This window comes from Podarcis tiliguerta, assembly GCF_965153285.1.
Source record: "Podarcis tiliguerta genome assembly, chromosome: 6".
Classification (NCBI taxonomy): domain Eukaryota; kingdom Metazoa; phylum Chordata; class Lepidosauria; order Squamata; family Lacertidae; genus Podarcis; species Podarcis tiliguerta.
In genome coordinates this window covers 73,987,382-74,006,047 of record NC_139539.1, presented here as the reverse complement: position 1 = coordinate 74,006,047, position 18,666 = coordinate 73,987,382, and the positions used below count along the sequence as shown (strand labels likewise).

The 18,666-nt window shown below is 43.4% G+C and overlaps 1 protein-coding gene across 1 annotated transcript in view; it reads right to left on the bottom strand.

Annotated features, from left to right (window-relative positions):
• ABCA4 (ATP binding cassette subfamily A member 4) overlaps positions 1-18,666 on the bottom strand; it is a 98,598-nt gene that overhangs the window by 38,975 nt on the left and 40,957 nt on the right. Inside the window, exons 13-18 of the mRNA XM_083444739.1 lie at positions 14,716-14,921; positions 13,550-13,726; positions 8,259-8,481; positions 3,628-3,849; positions 2,157-2,361; positions 372-470 (exon numbers count right to left, since the gene is read on the bottom strand). Of these exons, the coding sequence (XP_083300865.1) occupies positions 372-470; positions 2,157-2,361; positions 3,628-3,849; positions 8,259-8,481; positions 13,550-13,726; positions 14,716-14,921 (1,132 nt within the window). The remainder of the gene's footprint in view (positions 1-371; positions 471-2,156; positions 2,362-3,627; positions 3,850-8,258; positions 8,482-13,549; positions 13,727-14,715; positions 14,922-18,666) is intronic.

Genomic DNA, 18,666 nt, shown 5'->3' with positions numbered 1-18,666 from the left:
CCTGATGTTCAGAGTCACTCCAGTGCCAGCTCAGTTAACATCAGAATCATGCTACTTCCTTCAGCAGTTGTCATAATAGTCCTTGTCAACTATCTCCAGACAGATCAGTAAGAGAGACATGATTTGCAGGCCGCCAGTTAATCTCAGCATAATTTAGAAAGATTTCAGACAGAACCCCGACTCGCTCTCCGGCAACACTTTTAATAACAGTGGGCCACTCAGAGTTCAAAGCCACCTGCTAAGATTCCCACTGTAAGCCTGTGTCTAATCTTTACAATGGCTCCCATAATGAATGCAAGAGAGCATTCGCCTCTAAACGGATCAGCGGTTCTCAAGTTATTTCTGAACACCAGTTTTTCCACATAACTCACCATCCACAGTTGTTGTTTTCTCAGCCTTTGGGTGCCCTGACCCTAGCCAGTAAGACTGCTGGAAAGGGAAATACCAAGGCCGTGGTATCCCATAGTCTCCTGAAACAAAAACAAGTTGGTAGGGTGCATAAACCTCTTTGTGTTTTGCCATGGGGAAGAACCCATCTATGCAAATCTTATGCTGCAATAATTACTTGGTGTTTCATTAGCAGCAAACATTGCTGTGCACTAGAAGTTCAAACAAAGCACAGCCACCCACCACCGTCTTGGCTATAAAGTTTTTTTACAGAGGGAAAGAGACAGAGGGAGAATAACCACATTCCCGATTGCTTTTGTTTTCAAAACTGAAACTCAATTTAATTAAGGAATTAAGCTATTCCCCAGACCAGGGATTGGTTGAATCTTTAATAAGCAGGCAGTGAAAGCCTGTACAGTATGTGTTCTGCCTAAGGCAAGGTTTGAAACAGGGATTTCCTAGCTCACTTTCTTAGCCACTACATCATCAGTTACACTAACTATTACTCTGCATTCCATTACACTATGAAGTGACTTGATTCCTGTGGGCAAATCCTACCCTCAAAGTTAATTTCCAAATTCCAAAGATTAAGGGGCCACTGCAGATGAAACTGTCCAGCTGCCTTAAAAGATTTCATTCTATCTCTCTTTCTGCAGTGTTGGTGGCTCTTAAGAGAACTATCCTCCTGGTGTGCTGTGTAGCAGGGCACCAGAGAAGGAGGAACAGACCTCCTTCCCTTTTGTGCTGCTCCTGCTTCCAGTCAGTACATTTTTAACGGGAAGGGAGGGATGATGTTTTGTGGATCAGGTGGGAATTCTTCTCCAGCTCAGATTTTAATCCCTAGGCTCATAAAACTCGCCTCTTCTTTCGGTCTATCTTTAAGAGCTCCTGAAGCTCTTAAAGCTCCTGAAGCTCATACCCAAACCAAGACATAGCAAGCTGGATCTGCGTCTGTACTAAGGCATAGCTGTCAACTTACAGATTTGTCTGTGGGTGTTTCCCCCCCCAAAAAAAAAATTTACCTTGTGGGACAAATAGGGAGTGTTTGGTAAATGAGGAAATGAGCAGCTTATATCTGCTTCCACCATGGATAAGATATGAAAATGCTATTTTTAAGTTCCTTAAAATGGAGTAGATTACAAGTCTTTTACAGAAGGGGAAAGGCTCTGAAACAATCCGGTGGTAACCAGCATCATTTTCAGAAACCCGTATAAGAGGGAAATCAATGGTAAGGTGTGAGATTACCTTGTTCAGATAAGATCTTTTGTGGTGCTTTGTTTTAGCTTTTGAACACATATAATATGCGGCAGGACAAGTTTCTTAAAATGCCATATACTGTACACTTCTGAACAAAAGCAAAAGAATATAAGATCATATGATATGTTTTCCTGGCAAGTTGCAAATAGTGGCCTGAGACTTACTTTGCCCCTTTGTCCTTGTGCATAATTTGCCAAAATGCTGACAGCAGGGACAAGACACCATAATGTAAGGAACAGGGGCCAAAATTTTATATTCAAGGCTATAATCATGTTTATTAACTGCCTTTTTGCAGTGGTAGCTACACAGAGCCACAGGACCTAGTGTTTGCACTAGGTTTCAACTGGTTGGCGTTGAACATTCTGAGATGCTATTTACTTGATTTTTTTTTAATGTTTAGTTAGGCAAGCTCTAACTTTAAAATCCAGTTCTATTAAAATCACTCTTTAGCAGCAACAGAGTCCATAAGGCTACCTCTATTTAAAATGGGTAGGGAAGAGACATGGCCATACCTGGGAAGACATTATCCAAGTACCAAGCAAGCAATCCATAGATAAAACCATCCAAAACCATCATCTCCATAGAGAACAAGAAACTGTATTGATCTCCTTCTAGTGGGCTGGTTCGGATGTTATCCCACTGTAGCCCAAGGCCTTGCTCTTCATAGCGTGACAAGTATTCTGTACCAAACCCAAATGCCACAGGTGAAAGGAAGCTCTGGAAGAGGAAGAGGAAGGGGGTGTGTCAAGTTACCTTGATGGGGTTGGGGGAAACTCTTAGCAATGAACATATGGCAGACAAAGGAATGAAAAGGGGATGGGTAGATTTCCTTGATTAGTTTTTCCTGAATGTTCCACTCCACTCATCTTCCAATTTTTTAAATTTCAGAGTGTCTGTATTTGCATTATCCCCTCCCCCCTTTACAGATAAACATTAACAACTGTGTACATTAAAACACTGTTGTTGTTTTTAAGCTAATGGAAATCACAGCAATTTTCCAAGACATTTTCAAGCACCCCTAAATTGTTGGAGAATTTTGCCTCTCAACCCCCTACAAAGATTATTTGGTGAAATCCCTCCTCTCCATTTACCTTTACTTTACCTTGCAAAACTGCAGACGGTGACATTAAATCTTGTGAGGGAAAGAGCTCTGCGTAGGTGGGGATCGTAAAGCTGGTGTAAATATGGAGTGTCCTGGCCAAACGAGGGTGTAATTCCCAACCCCAGTGGGGAACAGGTTTTGTTGGCTGCACTGCAAAGGGTTTGGAATTCAAACTCTAGTATTCTGCACTTGATTGTCTGGTATGCTTCCAATTGTAGCAGCGTAAGCTGTGACTCGAGTGATAGGCCACAGGTTCTGATTTTGCTCTCAATGCAACCTAGCAATTTGGAGTGATGGGCTTCTGCCAGCATGTGGAAAGTTAAAGAAGATAGATCGGATATGAAATGTAGGTTGAACCAGAATTTTATAGTGGTGAGCCACACTTTGGTTTCCAGCAGCCTTTGTCCAGTTTTCAGACAAATGGCTGTATATGGCACACAATTTGGCAGCGCCAGGATTTTGCACATAAATTTGGATTGGAAGCATTCCAACAATTGCTTAACTGCACCAGTCCATAATGGAATGCCATACAGGAGTTTTGGGGCTACTTTGGCATTGAAAACCTTTAGTGCAGCTGGGACGAACTGGTTCCCTCTGTTAAAGAAGATACAGGTGATAGCCAGAGCTAGAGTTAGAGTATCCACTCCATTAAGTGCAAGCTTACAATGGTATTTACAGGAAGCATTATACTGGAAGTGGATGCCTAAGTATTTAAAGTTTTCAATCTCTTCCAATGGGTTTCCACTGATCTCCCACCTATGAGGCTTCCAAGATGTTGAAAAAACAAGATGAAATTATAAAAGTTATAAATGACACAGTTTAGAGGGCACTGTGGTTTCTATTGAGTTGGGTGCAGGTAGTGGGTGAAAAGGATTTCTTACCGCCATAATCTTTAGCTTAAAAGTCAGCCTGTCCTGCCAGGCAAAGCAAACAATGTGAGGCAAGTATAGGGTGAAGTAGATGACGCCACTGCAGGCAGCTGCCAGATTAGCCTTGGAGAAGAAGGTGCTGAGCAAGAAGCACTGCATGATGCTGGCCGTGGTGAAGGTCAACAGGAACAGGAACAGGAGGTGGGGGTTGCTGTAATGAAGCACTCTGCCATACTGTATTGAAAGAAAGAAAAAGAAAAAGAAAGAAAGAGAAAGAAAGTGAAAGATCCAGTTAATCACAGTCTCCATTGACGGCATGGCTTAGACTAGAACTCATCGCTGCTCATTCATTGCTATCCACCCTCTCTGCCTAGGCATTTATGTCAGAGTCTATTGGAAAAAGAAGGGCTGGGGTGAAACTCAAGTCAGTAGGTCTGATATTCTACCTTCTTCCAGACAATAAGATACATGAAGGATGTACCTAGCTCTGTTCAACAACTGTGTGTGTGTTTTGTGGAAGGATGAACCTGTATGAGAATTTCTTTAAGTATCTTATGTGGTCATGCAACATATCCAATCCTTGTAAAATGCCACATCATAGCGACAGGCAGCTTAAGCTGTGCTGTTTGTTCTGTGCTGTGCATGTCATCAGTGTGGCTTCATCATACTTCTCCTTTCATGCAAGGTGTTGCAATATTGCTGCAGCAGGTTGCTCAATGTCATAGAGTTGCTAGTAAAACCTTAGCTTCAAGATCAGGCATTTTGGGTAATGCAGCCTCCTTTAAGATCAAGGCATGGTTACCAGGAGCTATCTTGCAGGGAAGGTAGCCTGCCATGGATTAAAAGACGACAGGATGACCCTGTACACTCCTAGAGAGGCACTGGGTGAATTTCTCTCCAGATGTTTTTGGATTCCAACTCCCATCAGCCCCAGCCAGCAGGACCAATGCTCAGGGATGATGGGAGTTGTAGTTCAACATCATTAAAAGCACCACAGGTTCCTCATCCCTGTACCAAGCACTGGGTGATAACAAGGCAGGAGGACCACCACCACCACCACAGAGTTCAAACACAGCAGTTCAGAAGACTTCTTGTCCAGATTTCTGGCTCATCATTAAGGCAGCACCCTCACTTGTTCTAAGTGCAGTTCAAAGGCACAGGTCTAGTCTAGCATGTGGGTGTCTTGTGGACTGAATCATGAATTACAAAAGCAGCTGCCTTTCAGTAATCATTAGGCCATTGCATGGATTGTTGCTATTGAAAAAATATCAGGTTATCATTGCTCCTCCCAGCATAAATTGTGCAGCTGCCCTCTGTTGGTCAAGGGACAATCACTTTGCTATGACTGCAACTCTATGCATGTCTACTCAGACATCCTATTGAGTTCAATACGACTGTTTCTCAGATAAGCATGTACAGCATTGCATCCTATAGCAGTCAAACAGATAGTTCAACCAGACTAAAATTTTACAAAACGTGAAAAGTAAGAGATTTGGAATGGGGCTAAAAACATGTTCCTCCACCTCCCTAGTTTGCTTGAAGTGTTTTTTATACAAATTCACACACTGCACCTTTGCCTGAAAGCAGATGCTTAAAAATAAGTAAACCAAAAAGCCAAAATACTGAATTTTCAGAGCATATTCTGATTATGCATGTCATCTCTTCTCCCCAGATTACAGTCCTCTGAAAAATAGGGTCCATGAAGAGGGGAATCAACTGTCTTTTTAAAAGTTGCTGCCTTTTAAAAAGCTGAAATAGTATTTTTCTGCTAAATGACATTCAAATACCCAGAACCAGGGAGATCTCATGAGGGTGGCTAAGATCTACCAGGATCCTTTGCACTGCCAAGTAAACCAAGGATGACCTTTATGAATCTTTAAGGACCCCATTACAGTGAACAGTTGGACCTCAACTGGAAGTTAACCTTATCTAATCAAGTGGGACAGACAATTGTTCTGTACGTTTAGGTGTCGCATATCTACAGCTATTTTTTGACAAAAGTTACAAATGGCAGTTGACCATCATTGTTGTTTTATCCCACACAGGAAGTGTGCTTGTTCATGTGCAGCAGTAATTATTAGCATTAGGTATAATTATGCTTGTGCAAGGAAGAATGACACACGAAAAGTGGCAGTAATGGAATAGCACAATATAGAGTATGAATTACTACTAGTATGATATCACTGCTGGCATAAACTCCTATAGAGGAATGCGTCGGCCTTTAGCGTATCTGATTATATCACCAGGGGTCTATTGCCAACAACCAGCTCATAGTTTGCCAATATGTCAGATGTCAGATCCCCTAATGTACTCTTCAAAAGATACTGCCAAAGCCATTCTCTTAACAGCAGTATTTGGCAACGTACATGTGTCACGTAAGGCATTAACTATTCTAGAGAAAAAGAAAAAGATATATTGGATACACTGATCTGAACTTGAAGTGGGAAACAACCTCAGTCCAGGGGGGAAACACCAGATATAAATAACATCAGCCCTGCTGGTGAACTCAAACAAACAATAAGCACCAAATTAATGTGGTTCAAAGTTAAGTGCTAACTACAGTATAGGACTGCATACCTAAGCCAAGCTACAATGTCAAAGCTGACACACCATATCAGTTCAGGTAGGCCTGGCAAAGGAATAATTGAACAGGAGCAGGCTTTTCTCATAAAAGTAAACTGCTTTAGCAGTAGTTATTTACAAATATTTGTTCTTTAGTAAGCGCTAAGATTCTGGCATCCAGAGTTATCTTTATCAGGAAGGCTTTGTCTTTTGTTTTAGAATGCAGCAGATCACAAAGCAATCAAAATAACATAGAACCCTTATAATAAACAAACAGCAAGAGGAAGCAGAAAATTAAATAAAGAAAGAAATCCTTAGGGTCACCAGGAAAAAACAAGAGCGCCACACCCAACAAGAAGAAACAGAACAAAAAAGCCAAGCCAATGGGTATACAGAGGTATGTTTTCATGCTGTTAAGTAGTTCCCAATATGACAGAATAGTTCCCACTGCATTTTCAGCTTCGCCTTTGTCAGGAGAAATTTCCCAGGCACTATTTACTCAGAGGCATGAAAGGTGCACTCCACCCACCAGCTGCCAAGATGACCCGTGACTTAAAAGCAAGAGTTCCATCTTCTAATGAACTTAAGAATAGCTCTGTTGGATCAGGCATTGGCCCATCTAGTCCAGTATCCTGTTCTCACTGTGGCCAACCTGATGCCTATGGGAAACCCACAAAGAGAACCTGAGCACAACAGCACTCTCCCTTCTTGTGTGCTGCCTCCAAGCATGAAGGCGGGATGCAGCCATCATGGCTTGTAACCACTGATAACTTTATCCTCCATGAATTTGTCTAATCCTCTTTTAAAGCCCCCCAAGTTGGTGGCCTGCAGGAGTGAGTTCCATTGTTTAATTATGGGATGTCCTTTTTCTGTCCTGAATCTTCCAACATTCCACTTCACTTCCATGAGTGTTTTGAGCAAGGGAGAATCCATTGGGAACTATCCTAGAATGCTCATTAGATAACATTCAGCATTTATATAAAGCTTTTGGAGAATTCAAAAATTTTCTTGTTGTGCAACTCAACAAGGCAGATCAATATTATTATTTCCTGAGAGAATCAACAGTCTGGATAATTTTGTGTGAGCAATTAAGCTGAAAGGTGGATTCTGGCCTTTTATGTCACCCTCTGCGTTGCGCATATTTGCAGTCACTAAGAGGGCCATTCTACATTTTGCAAAGCAATGCCCAGTTATCATGTCTGGCGGACGTTAGAAGGCCGAGTAAGCCAGAGACAAGGAAAGAGAGAGGTTAAGGGATGGGCTGCAGCTCAGCGGTGGAGCATGCAACAGGTCCCCCAGATTAAAACCAGAGCAGCTCTAAATAGGTCTGGCAAAACAACTGCAAAAGTTTGGCACAGCTTTGAGGGTTATCCAAAATTTGGGGGGGTTGTGGTTAATTTTCCTGAGCAAAACCCCTGTCTGAAACCACCACCGGTCACTGTAGACGACACTGAGTGAGATGCGCCAGTGGTCTGACCTGGCAGCTTCCTATGTAAGACTTTGCAGACCAAATAGAGGAATGAGGAGAAGCTTATTGAAAAGATCAAAGCAAACGCCGAGGGACACACTTGAGTGGTATGACTCTGTGTGCCCCCTCCCAGAAGCAACGGATTTTTTTGAACCAAGCGAACAGCTGGTGGTTGTGACAAATGAGTTAGAGGGTAGATGCCTGACAGTAAGGTTTAAAAAGAAGTGAGAGAGAGACTTAGTGAGAGAAAGAGAGAGAGAGAAATTCCTGCTTTCTGAGGCCTCCTTGAAGTGAGCAGCAATGTTTAGAACGTGACCTGTCAAACCTAATCCAACCTGAGGCACTGTCATGAAGGCAATCTTGCGAGTCTCTCAGGAGTAAACATATCTATCTCTGTCAAGTGCTGATGCTGCCTTTGGGGGCTACCTAAAGGAATGTGCCTGCTGCTACGTGCTCGGGAGGCTGATCCTTCCAGCATAAGTCTGTCTGTCTGTCTGTCTCTTTTTCGTATAGCTCCCATTATTCCTTGATAGTACCGGCAGCATGAGTGCAAAATGGCACGTCTGGGCCTTGAAAAAGAAAAATGCTCCTCGCCTGGAGGTGATGCTCTTACCGTAATGAGAGTCGTCAGGAGAAACGTGCTCACAGCCATCATAATGAAGCTGTCTAGGAACCAGGTGAACCAGACAGCCCCGTTAGTGACCCCCCTGTTCTTCATGGTCTCTTTCAGCCTCATTTCTTTTTCCAGCACAATACTCTTTACCATCATGGAGACAGAGTAGATCCAAGCAAGCACCATGAAGATGGGGAAGGCACGGTTCAGAGTAACCATGAAGCTGCCCAGGAAAGAAATAAAACAAAGGTTAAAATCAAACAGTCTCCAAGAGGCAGTGCGAAAGGGACGCATGGATTGAAACTGGTCTAACAGCCGTTCCTTCTCTCTAGGGAAACTCCCGATGTTTTCCATGAGAATTCAGAACATGCTCAAACTATGCTTCCCAGTTTTCTTCAGGGGAAGTCGTGAAAGTTACCGTAGGTTGGCATAAAACTGGTGTGGGTGCACAGCGTCATGGCATCCCTAAGACAGCACAGTTTCATTATTAGGAAAGTGGATTTAAAAAATGGATTTTGCTTGAACAGGAAATGTTGCCCCATAAGGATTTATGGGTTCTGCCTTTTTGAAAATCGCCCTCCTCTGTTATTGCAGACAATTAATAACCCATATAAACCCCCAATATATTTAAGATTTGGTAGAGCTGGCAACAGCGCCTTTCCCCAGTCTGCTCACTGCTATTTCCACTTGGTGGTTGATTTATCTTTGTCTAAGGTTTTTCATTATGGGAACAGAAAACACCTTCTGATTGTGTGAGCCCTGTGTTAATGGCAATCTCAATTCAATGGAACAAATCAAATTAAAAATGGGAGGGGGAAGCAGGTCTAAATTGTTCACAGGTGTATCAACTTCTGCTGGAATATTCTTTCCCTGCCATGCATAGGTAGCAATCTTGTGCTGTGGCTGAACCCACACTGACTGCTCCAAAGCCCCGCGATCAATTATCCTTCTCAAATACCTGATCTAGAGGTAGATCCTGCCCTTTTGCACAGCCATGCCTCCTCCTTGAGGATATGATCAAGTCAGCACATGGATATGTAGCAATTAAAGGGGGGGGGAATAAACCTGTATCATATGTTTATGGGATTATCTGCGTCTGTTTTGTCTGTGCTGCTAGGAGAGGGGGTAGCATCTGGAGCCAAAGATAAGATCATGGCAAGACAGATCAAGTCAGAAACAAAAGGAATGCAGAGGCAGACTATTTCTCACCTTGGCTGCTAAGTGAGGTCGCTACTGGACAAATGGAGAAAAAGAGTGTTTTTGAGAATTAATCTAGGCCATGCTATTTGTGGCAGAGAAGGGATATATTTTGCAAGCTGGTGCCTCCCAGACAGACCCTTGTGTTTAAAAAGGAAACAGAAATAGAAACTAGAGACCACAAAATGATGCCCTCGAGGATTCTGCTGTTATTGTTGCATGATAAGGCTTCCCTGCCAAACTTCATTTTCAAAGTGCCAAACCGCTGTGTATTTCCCCTGTCCCCCTACCAATATCTTGTCAAAGAGCCAGCATGTTGCAGCTAGTGTTTTGGGCAAGGAATGGGGAGAGGTGGGTTCAAATTCTCATTTAGCCATGAAGCCCGTCTTGTGCTATTCACTGACTTTCAGCCTATGTTGTCTAGAGAGAGAGAAAATGAGGGTGGATCATGAGTTCCGGGGATAAAACATGGGATATCAATATGAGAAGTATATAAACAACATACAAATGGCACCCAACTAGAACAATACTTGTGACTTTACTTTCACATACTTCAACCTTAGAAGGAAAGTAAGAAATATTGTTATATTTGCAGGGAGATGCTTCTATACAGTGCACACACCGAGTTGTACTCAGCATTAGTATACTCTGAGTAAACCCACTGAAATCAATAAATATGACTAACTTAGGTCCATTAATTTCAGTGGGTCTACTCTGAGTAGAATTTAGTTAGCTTCAACCCATTGCTATCCTGACAATGCAATCCTACACATGTCTGCTCATAAGTAACTCCCACTGAGTTCAACTCCCAAGTTAGGACCGCAACCTAAGGAAGTGCCATGTTTTTCCTACATGGAGCCAGTATATTCACTGGGGACGGAGCCATGTGAGACTGTATTTCCATAATCCGTCAGGACAACAGATACACGAGAGTGATTTTTCACACATGATGTAAAATGAGCCTATGTGGTATTTTCCCCAAACTGAGGTGCCTTCTAGGTAGGAAAAATGCCACATATTAAATATATCTCTTACCTGGTGGAAGGTTGTATGTTCAGTGCAGTATTATCAACGCTTAATTAAATTAATTAATTTAATTTTAAAAAAATTCATGAATCTAAAAGAATAGTGTTTACATTCAAGAATTATGCTATTGGGTCTAACCACCAGAGGGCTGTCTTTCATCAGAGGCAGGCACTTCATTCACAGACAAGCAGCTATGGCAGCACATACCCAGCATAGTATGATTTAGAAGAAGAGACAGCCTTGAAGCAACTTTGAAAGCGGAATTATAAAAGACGACGTAAGTGGGATCTCGTCTCATTATGTGTTGGGCCTATGCTATTAATCTAGCTCTCGTTTTACACGAGCATTTCCCCATTGTGAAACCAGTTTAAAAACGGCATTAAGAGCCCTTCCCTGTATGTAAAGAAGAGACCTGGGGGTTAATGATGATTGATGATAAATCAAAGGAATGCGAAACCTTTAGAAAAAGCTAGACCCTGGGCCTGGTCTCTTACCCTCTGTAATCTGAAAAAGAAAGTTCATTCAGCTTCTAACCTCAGGATTGCTGAACTTAATGGATAGCTGAAGTTGAAGTAAGAGGGTGAAGAATTTGATATTGTTAGGTTTTTGTTAGGGGGCGATACACAAAACTCCAATGCTGTATGCATGACTATGACCCTACCACCCCCTACCCCGTTCCTGCGCATAGCAGCACAGGCAGCTGAACCGCCACAAAACCCTACAAAGGAAGATGCTCAGATACTGTAGCTGCAGAACTATTCACAATGCTGATCTTTCAGAGGTGTGACATTTAAAGCTCTTCATTGTTTGGAGGCTTTGGTATCTGAGGAATGACCTCTTCCCACATGTCCCTACCCAAGCCATCATCTGAGGCCCTTCTCCAAGTGTCCCTGCCTAGCGAGGGACCGTGGGTGGCTATGAGAGAAAAGGCCTTTTTAGAGGCCTTGTTTTTTGTTGGCATCTGTCTGTCAATGGAGTGGGCCTCCAAGGGTGAAGTCAAACCACTGTGTTAACTGCACCTAAGTGACCACCCCAGGGCACAAGCCTGGACAGTGTGCATGGAGGGTCTGGGCTGCCCAGACAACAGGACCCCCCTCTTGGCCTCACTGATGCGATCCAAAGGAAGCAGAGCAACACGTTTGGTAACAGCTTGGCTGTAAGAGTTGCCAGAAGGAGGCATGCGAGGCACCATCCAACCATCTTAGGGACTCCGCTCCAAATTTGTGTAGGGTTTACTCCTTAGCCTTTTCTTCTCTCAAAATATGCTGCAAGGCAGCAGAGGTTTAGGATCAGTTTTCCTTCTCCTCAATGGGCTACCTTCCCAGGTTGACAAGCCCCAACTGCAGACCCACCCATTGTGGAATGTCCTGCCTAAAGAGGCCTGGCATGGTGCCTACTCTTATATCTTTCTGGTATGGGGTTTTCTTTGCTTCCTATTTTAAATTGCCTGTTTCAGTTTTATTCTTGTGCTTGATTTGTTGCTTGTATTGTATTTTTACTGCAACATTATTATCTTTATGTTTATCTGCTCATAGACTGTTTGTTACAGGGGCAGGGTGCTGATAAGTTATTCAAAGTTCGTTTATCATTTATTATATTTTTTTACTTTTACGAAGGAGCTCAGGATGGCACATTATCACTCCCCACTTGCACACAAAACTTCAAAACAGGCCTGTGGGGTATGTAAGTCTGAAAGGAAAAGACTGCGAGCTTAATAGCTGATCAGGTGTTTGAACGTGATTCGGACAAGGAAGTTTTTGACCCTCTCTCTCTCTCATACCACTAAAACTTGGGGATCCTGTGAAGCTGAATGTTGGAATATTTGGGGCAGACAAAAGAAAGTACAGTGGACGCTCGGGTTGCAAATGTGATCCATGCGGGATGCATGTTCGCAACCCGCGTCTGCGCACATGCGAGTTGCGATTTGGTGCTTCTGCGCATGCGCAAAGCGCGACCGCCGAAAGCCGGAAGTAACCTGTTCCGGTACTTCCGGGTTTCGGTGGTCTGCAACACGAAAAAATGCAACCTGAAGCGGCTGTAACCCGAGGTATGACTGTACTTCTTCACACAGCCCAGATAAATGCTGCAGTTCGGTCCCATAAGGAACAGTTATAGCATCCAACTTGGGAGGTCTTAAAAGAGGATTAGACAAACGCATGGAAGGCGAGGCTATCAACCACAATGGTTATGCTTCTGATAGTGTGGCTCTGAGTGCCAGTTGCTGGGAATCACAGGTGAGGAGAGTACACTCAGGCCCTGCTTTTGGGCTTCCCGCAGGCATCTGGTTGGCCACCGTGGGAGCAGGACGACAGACCAGATGCGCCATCGACCTGATCTAGCAAGCTCTTCTTGTGTTCCTAACATGGGTCTCCCTGATTCTAGTCAGACACACTGTCGATTTCACCGCACTGGAATCTCCAGAGCTAGGAGAGTCTCTGGCTCCCTGATTTGCAAGGGCATTTCTGGGGCACAACTGCCCACACAATATCTGTGCCATGAGAGAAAAAGAGAACAAAATCCTGCTAGGTCAGTCAGTGTAAAATGTTTTCCAGAGATAGGGAAAGCCACTGATTGTTTTGGAACACTGTACCATTTCACCAAACCTTCCTTCAAGTTCTTGTTAAAAACCAGAGGAGTTTTTAAAAAAACAAAAGCTCTTTCCCCTCTCCTTTTGTTTGATGGGAAGATTCAGACAGCTATAAACTCTAACTTCTCCTGTACATTCCTGCTAATGAATCCATGGATTGTTGTTTTCCCAATGGAAGTTATCCCAGACCTAAGGTCTCCTTGCTGTTCTCTATTTTAAAGTTTTAAAACGCTCCAGTGCTTTGGTGTTGTTGCTTTTTGTTCCAGCCTCCTTATCTCAGACTTAACCAGGGCAGCAGCCCATCCCGGACTCCTTGGGGGTGGGGAGGAGATTTGCCTAATACCTTCATCCTGGATTTCTCCAGCTTTTCAGCAAGATCAAAGGCAAAAAGCAGCCAAGCCCCCTGTAAAATCCAATCTGCCACCCACCCAGCCACCCAATTAGTTATCAGAAACAGATCACTGTGGCTGCTCTTACTCACACATCATCTACAAAGCATGGATAGGGCATTTGTTGCAGGTAGATCCCCGAAGGCACTTCAACTCCAGTCTGCGTCTTGATAATTCCATGCTCAACCATGTCTTGCAGATAGGCAAACCCTCCCCAGATGTAACGCAGATCATCCACTGGGTCAGCTCTTGGGCCAGGATCCCAGTACCTGTGAAGACATAAAAACATTATACTCAACCTAGAAAGCTGAGGGTGGTGGAAAGCTGACTAGGGTTGACATTACAATTGCCAGAGCCTCGGACTTACACTATTCAAGGTTGAAAAAGAGGCAGCTCTACCTTGATGAGAACTACAGACCCCGCCCAGCTAGGAACTTGTGTGTTTAGCTTAAGGCTGGAGATAGATCTAGGTCACTGTTGGTGTTTTATACTTTCCAAATTGGGTTTCAGCCATTGCTTCTTTGTCTCAGAATCCTAAGTGTAACCTGAAACCCGCAACACCTAGCAGAGATGAATTCAGCCAGTCTGCAGCCTCCATTTTGAGACTGAGCCTAAATGCAAACCTTATGGCTACAATACCCAGTCAATTTTTAATGTACTCTTTGTGTTTTCTTCTCCTATCTCCTCCCCCCAGCTTTGTACAGCATCCAACCTGACGAAGAATTCTGGAGAAAGCTTGCTCACTATTTTGTAACTTTTTAAGTTGGTCCTGTTCAAGTTATTTCCCAATATCTTGTTTTTTTCCAGCTCTTCCTATGAACTAACACAGCTATCTTTGCTTTTTATGTTACCATAAATTACGTTACACCGAGTAAATCAGGCTTTCAAGGCTTCTCTTCTGTTACCAGCCTACACAATGTGGGGTCCAATTCTGGATGTGCATTCCACACTGTACCATCATATAAAGGATGGCTGTATATTATCAAGCATCTGCTCATCTGCTTCATAACACCCTCTGATTTAGGGATTACCATTAGGCAGAATTTGGGGTGGCAAACCCCCAAAGAGTAGCAAAATATCATTTATCTAGCTTTTTATTATAATATTTTCACCACTGGGATATTCTGTCCTAGTCACTGAAATGTCTTGGCTGCTCTGATTTATATTCCGACTCCAGCCAACCTGGGCCTAGAGCCATAGCCTAGGCAAAGCTTGGGCCAAGCCTTCAGCACATTGTGAGATGCGAGACTGCCATCACCTGTCTTTGATTTTGTTCGTTTTCTCCACTGAATCTATATCCATGCGAATCTTGAATTTGACATGAGGCGGCAGCAGTCTGGTTTTTGGGTCCAGATCAGGAAAGATGAGAGCAGCCCAGAATTTATTCTCCTCCAGAAGAGAAAGAGCACGGTCAGTCACGTGGGTTTCATCCGCATGGCCTTCAAATTTATCAAGAGCCAAGCACTGCAGAGAGTAAAAAGGTAGAAGACACATTGAAGTAGGACAGAAGAACATACACATTACATAAGCACAAATGGGTTCACTATAACTTTTTTGCTTCTTACTCCAAGGCAGGGATAGCCAACATGGCGCCCTCTAGGTGTTGCTGGACTCCCCATCACCCCTGACCATGGGATTTGTATTCTGCCTGATGGTTTTTTGTTTTTATTTTTCTGTGGGTTTGGGTCCTGAAAAGTGACTAATAATTGAAATAATTGAATAAAACCAGTATCTCAAAGTCACCATATTGGTTATCCCTGCTCTAAAACAACATCAACACAACACATCGAAGCCAGTTTGAAATTGGATTGCTCGTAGTTTCTTAGTTGGGAAATGCATGGGACTTGAAACCAATTTAAATTTTTAATGTAGACACACCTTAAGACTTCTATGCCTATTCTCATGCTAAAGTGATATGTAAAAACTGGTGATTAAAAGATAAAAGGAAAGACCAAAAAGGCCAACTTAAGAATATTCCACATCTAACTTTTGTCCTACCATCCTGTAACGTGTGGAGACTGACAATGCAATCCTACATACGTTTATTCAAAAGAGAGTTCCCCCCCCCCCAAGTTCAATGTGGATTACAATGGGTGTAGGATTGCAGCCTGAATGGAGTAATTGTAGGGTGAGAGTTGGGAGCCTGGTCATTAAAGAAATGTCTAGCCAGGAAGAACACCAAAGCGAAACCTTCATCTCAGCAAACAAACAGAGGGAAAAGATAATGTCAGCCCACCACCTGGAAAATAAGACTGGGAGAGCAAACAAAATCACCAGGTAGAGACAAGAGGAAAGTGTCTCATCAGCACATCCAGCAGAAAGAACACACTGCACTGAGGAGGCACCAAGACACAATTCTCTATGGGTAAACACTTTACTCAGCCTCCACTTTACTCTGCATGCTTGGAAAAGTGTAGGGGTTGAAATCATGCCGGCTGTGGGTGAAAACAGGAGGCATTCTTAGCATATAAGAATGAGCAGGAGGGCTGAGGATGCATCTGAATATGTGTGTTTCACAATGAATACATAGAAATAATGAATATGAATGTAACCATGGCAGCAATCCAGAGGTAGACACAGTTATTGGACTGGAAAATTGTCACAAACTTTTATTATTATGTAACGACCAGCAGAGTCTATTTAAAAGTGTTAGGGGTGATGAAGGGGTCCCATTCCACACTTCCTATATAGTCCATCCCTGCAGAAGACACTATGTGTACATGGGATATACATAAAACACATTTCCCCTGCTAAAAGAATTCTGGGAACTGTAGTCCACCACCCCAACAGAGCTATAATTCCAAACACCCTTCAACTACAGTCAACAACCATTTCGCCTGGAGCTTCCATTCCTAGATGCAACGCATGTAGGCAGAGCACACATAAATGTGCCCTGCCCCGAAATACCTTTTAAGGGACATGTTTAGTGATGCTTTCTGTCACTTCTGGGCAGTGGCGTAGCGTGGGTTGTCAGCACCCGGGGCAAGGCAAGTAATTTGCGCCCCCTAACCCGTGGATTTGCGCCCCCTAACCCTAACCCCCAGATGTTGCGCCCGGTGCGGCCGGCCCCCCCTGCACCCCCCACGCTACACCACTGCTTCTGGGTTCAGTGCCATGCGCACATGCACAAGCACACATCATTCAGAGACACATTGATTGGTCATTGCCTGTACAGTTCCCAGGATTCCTTTGGGGGGGTGTGCTTTAAATGTATCTTTATATCTGCTAATATATTGACATTTGACCACACTCCTGTGCACTGTTACAGAAAAAGCAATTGGGAACTGCAAACGTGGCATGGCAAGTAATTAAAAAAACACACATAACCATATATTTGTATTTTTATTGAGCTTCCTAACTCCGAAACCAGCGAGTTATTATCATTGTCTCATCTTGGCAAGTAAGTAGGCAGCATTCAGTTCCTAAACGGACTAGGAAGAAATGTGTTTAATTACCTCACCTCATAGAATGCCACACAAAGCCAACTTGTTTGATCTTATCTTCTATCTAGATGGTCTTTTCGGCAAGCCAACAACCAACAATTACTGTACATCAAAGTGCTTGCAGAAAACTTGTGATTTAACAGGCAGACTTCTCTGAAATGTAAAGTCTCCTTTGTTTGGCCTTGTCATCTAAAGAAACTTTTCTTATGTTGTTTTAAATGGTGGGGGAGGGTGGGGGAAGCACCACTGAATAGAAAGGATCCTGTTTTAACTAAACTGATGATGTTCCAAAATACGCCTTACTTAAAGTATATGTCAAGGCTTTTTAGTGGATGATCAAGAAAAAGCAATGTATTTAAACCACCTGTATTATAATTGTGCTCGTATGTAAAAAGGAACATTGTACAGTTCTATCACTGAAAAGTGGACACTGATAACAAAAAAGATAACAAAAAAATTGCCCAAAATTGATCTGTACTGATGCAAATCAAGAAAGTAATAATTATAATATAAACAGAAACACGTCTCACCATAGTGGGGAAGACTGACCAAGTGACAGTTGTCAGGATCCTGCACAGTCAGAAGGGCTCCTTTGAGGAAGAGGCACAGGACCTCATGAGGACATGGAAGGACCCATTAAAAGTCCTAAGGCTGACCAAAGTGCTTTGGTTCACGGATGTCTCACCTGAGCCCCACTGATAACCCATCTGAGCAAGGCCTAGGCCTGGCCTGGCCCTAAATGCTCAACCTTTGTCACCTGCACTTCAAGAGGAAAGGCAGCAGCAGATTCAGTGGGAGCCCAGAGCCTCCAGAAAGTTATGCCACCAGAGGTCTTTTCAAGTAGAGGGTTCCACTATGAAGGATGGAGAAGACTTCGCTGTAAACAATAATACAGCACATCACCAAGAAGCGGAGTAGCTGGCAGTAAAGATATATGCCTTATATATCCTCCTCTGGATGCTTGATGGGTTAATAGCTCCTTGTTTTGCTTCTTAGGGTCCAGCCCACTTGCTCCCTGGCTGCAGTTTTTGCTCCAGCTGCATCAGTAGGTACTGGTCATAGACACCTGTGGTCCTGCTCAGTATACTGTCCGGCTGCTAACTGTTGATGAGCAAATTCATATCCCTTTCTTTTATATTGTTATCTTTACACTAGACTTGGGCAGGACACAGCCTTTCAAATAAAGGACAGTCTTCTATGCAGTCTTACCAAATGCAACTATGTTTTCCTAAAGCCTTTATTAAAATCCAAAATGGATGAGAGAAGATGCAATCTAGGCCACAACGTTTAGGGGAAAGGTTGCTTATCTTTGGCCCTGAGGGAGGAAAACCGGCTTTCTGGCCCAGAAGGAAACAACACTGTCCTGAACAGAAGACCCCATGCATAACAGTAGTAAAAAGGTAAAGATAAAGGACACTAGATGGTTGGATATTGGAGTCAAACTTGGATATAGGGTGCAATAGTAGCAACAACCAGGATCCAAAGAGTTATTTAAAGCCAGCCTTCCCCATCCTGGTGCTTCCAAATGTTTTAGACTCCAACTCACATCAGCCCCAGTCAACATGTGCCATGGTCAGGGATGATGGAGGGGAAGGCTGCTTTAGGCCAGAGTTGGGGAACCTGTGGCCCTCCAGAGGACTATAATACCCATAATTCCTGACAATGGGCCATGATGGCTAGGGCTGATGGGAGTTGGAGTCCAACGACATCCAGAAGGCCTCAGATCAGACCCCCCTGCTATAGGCACACCATTAGGGCTGGCATGC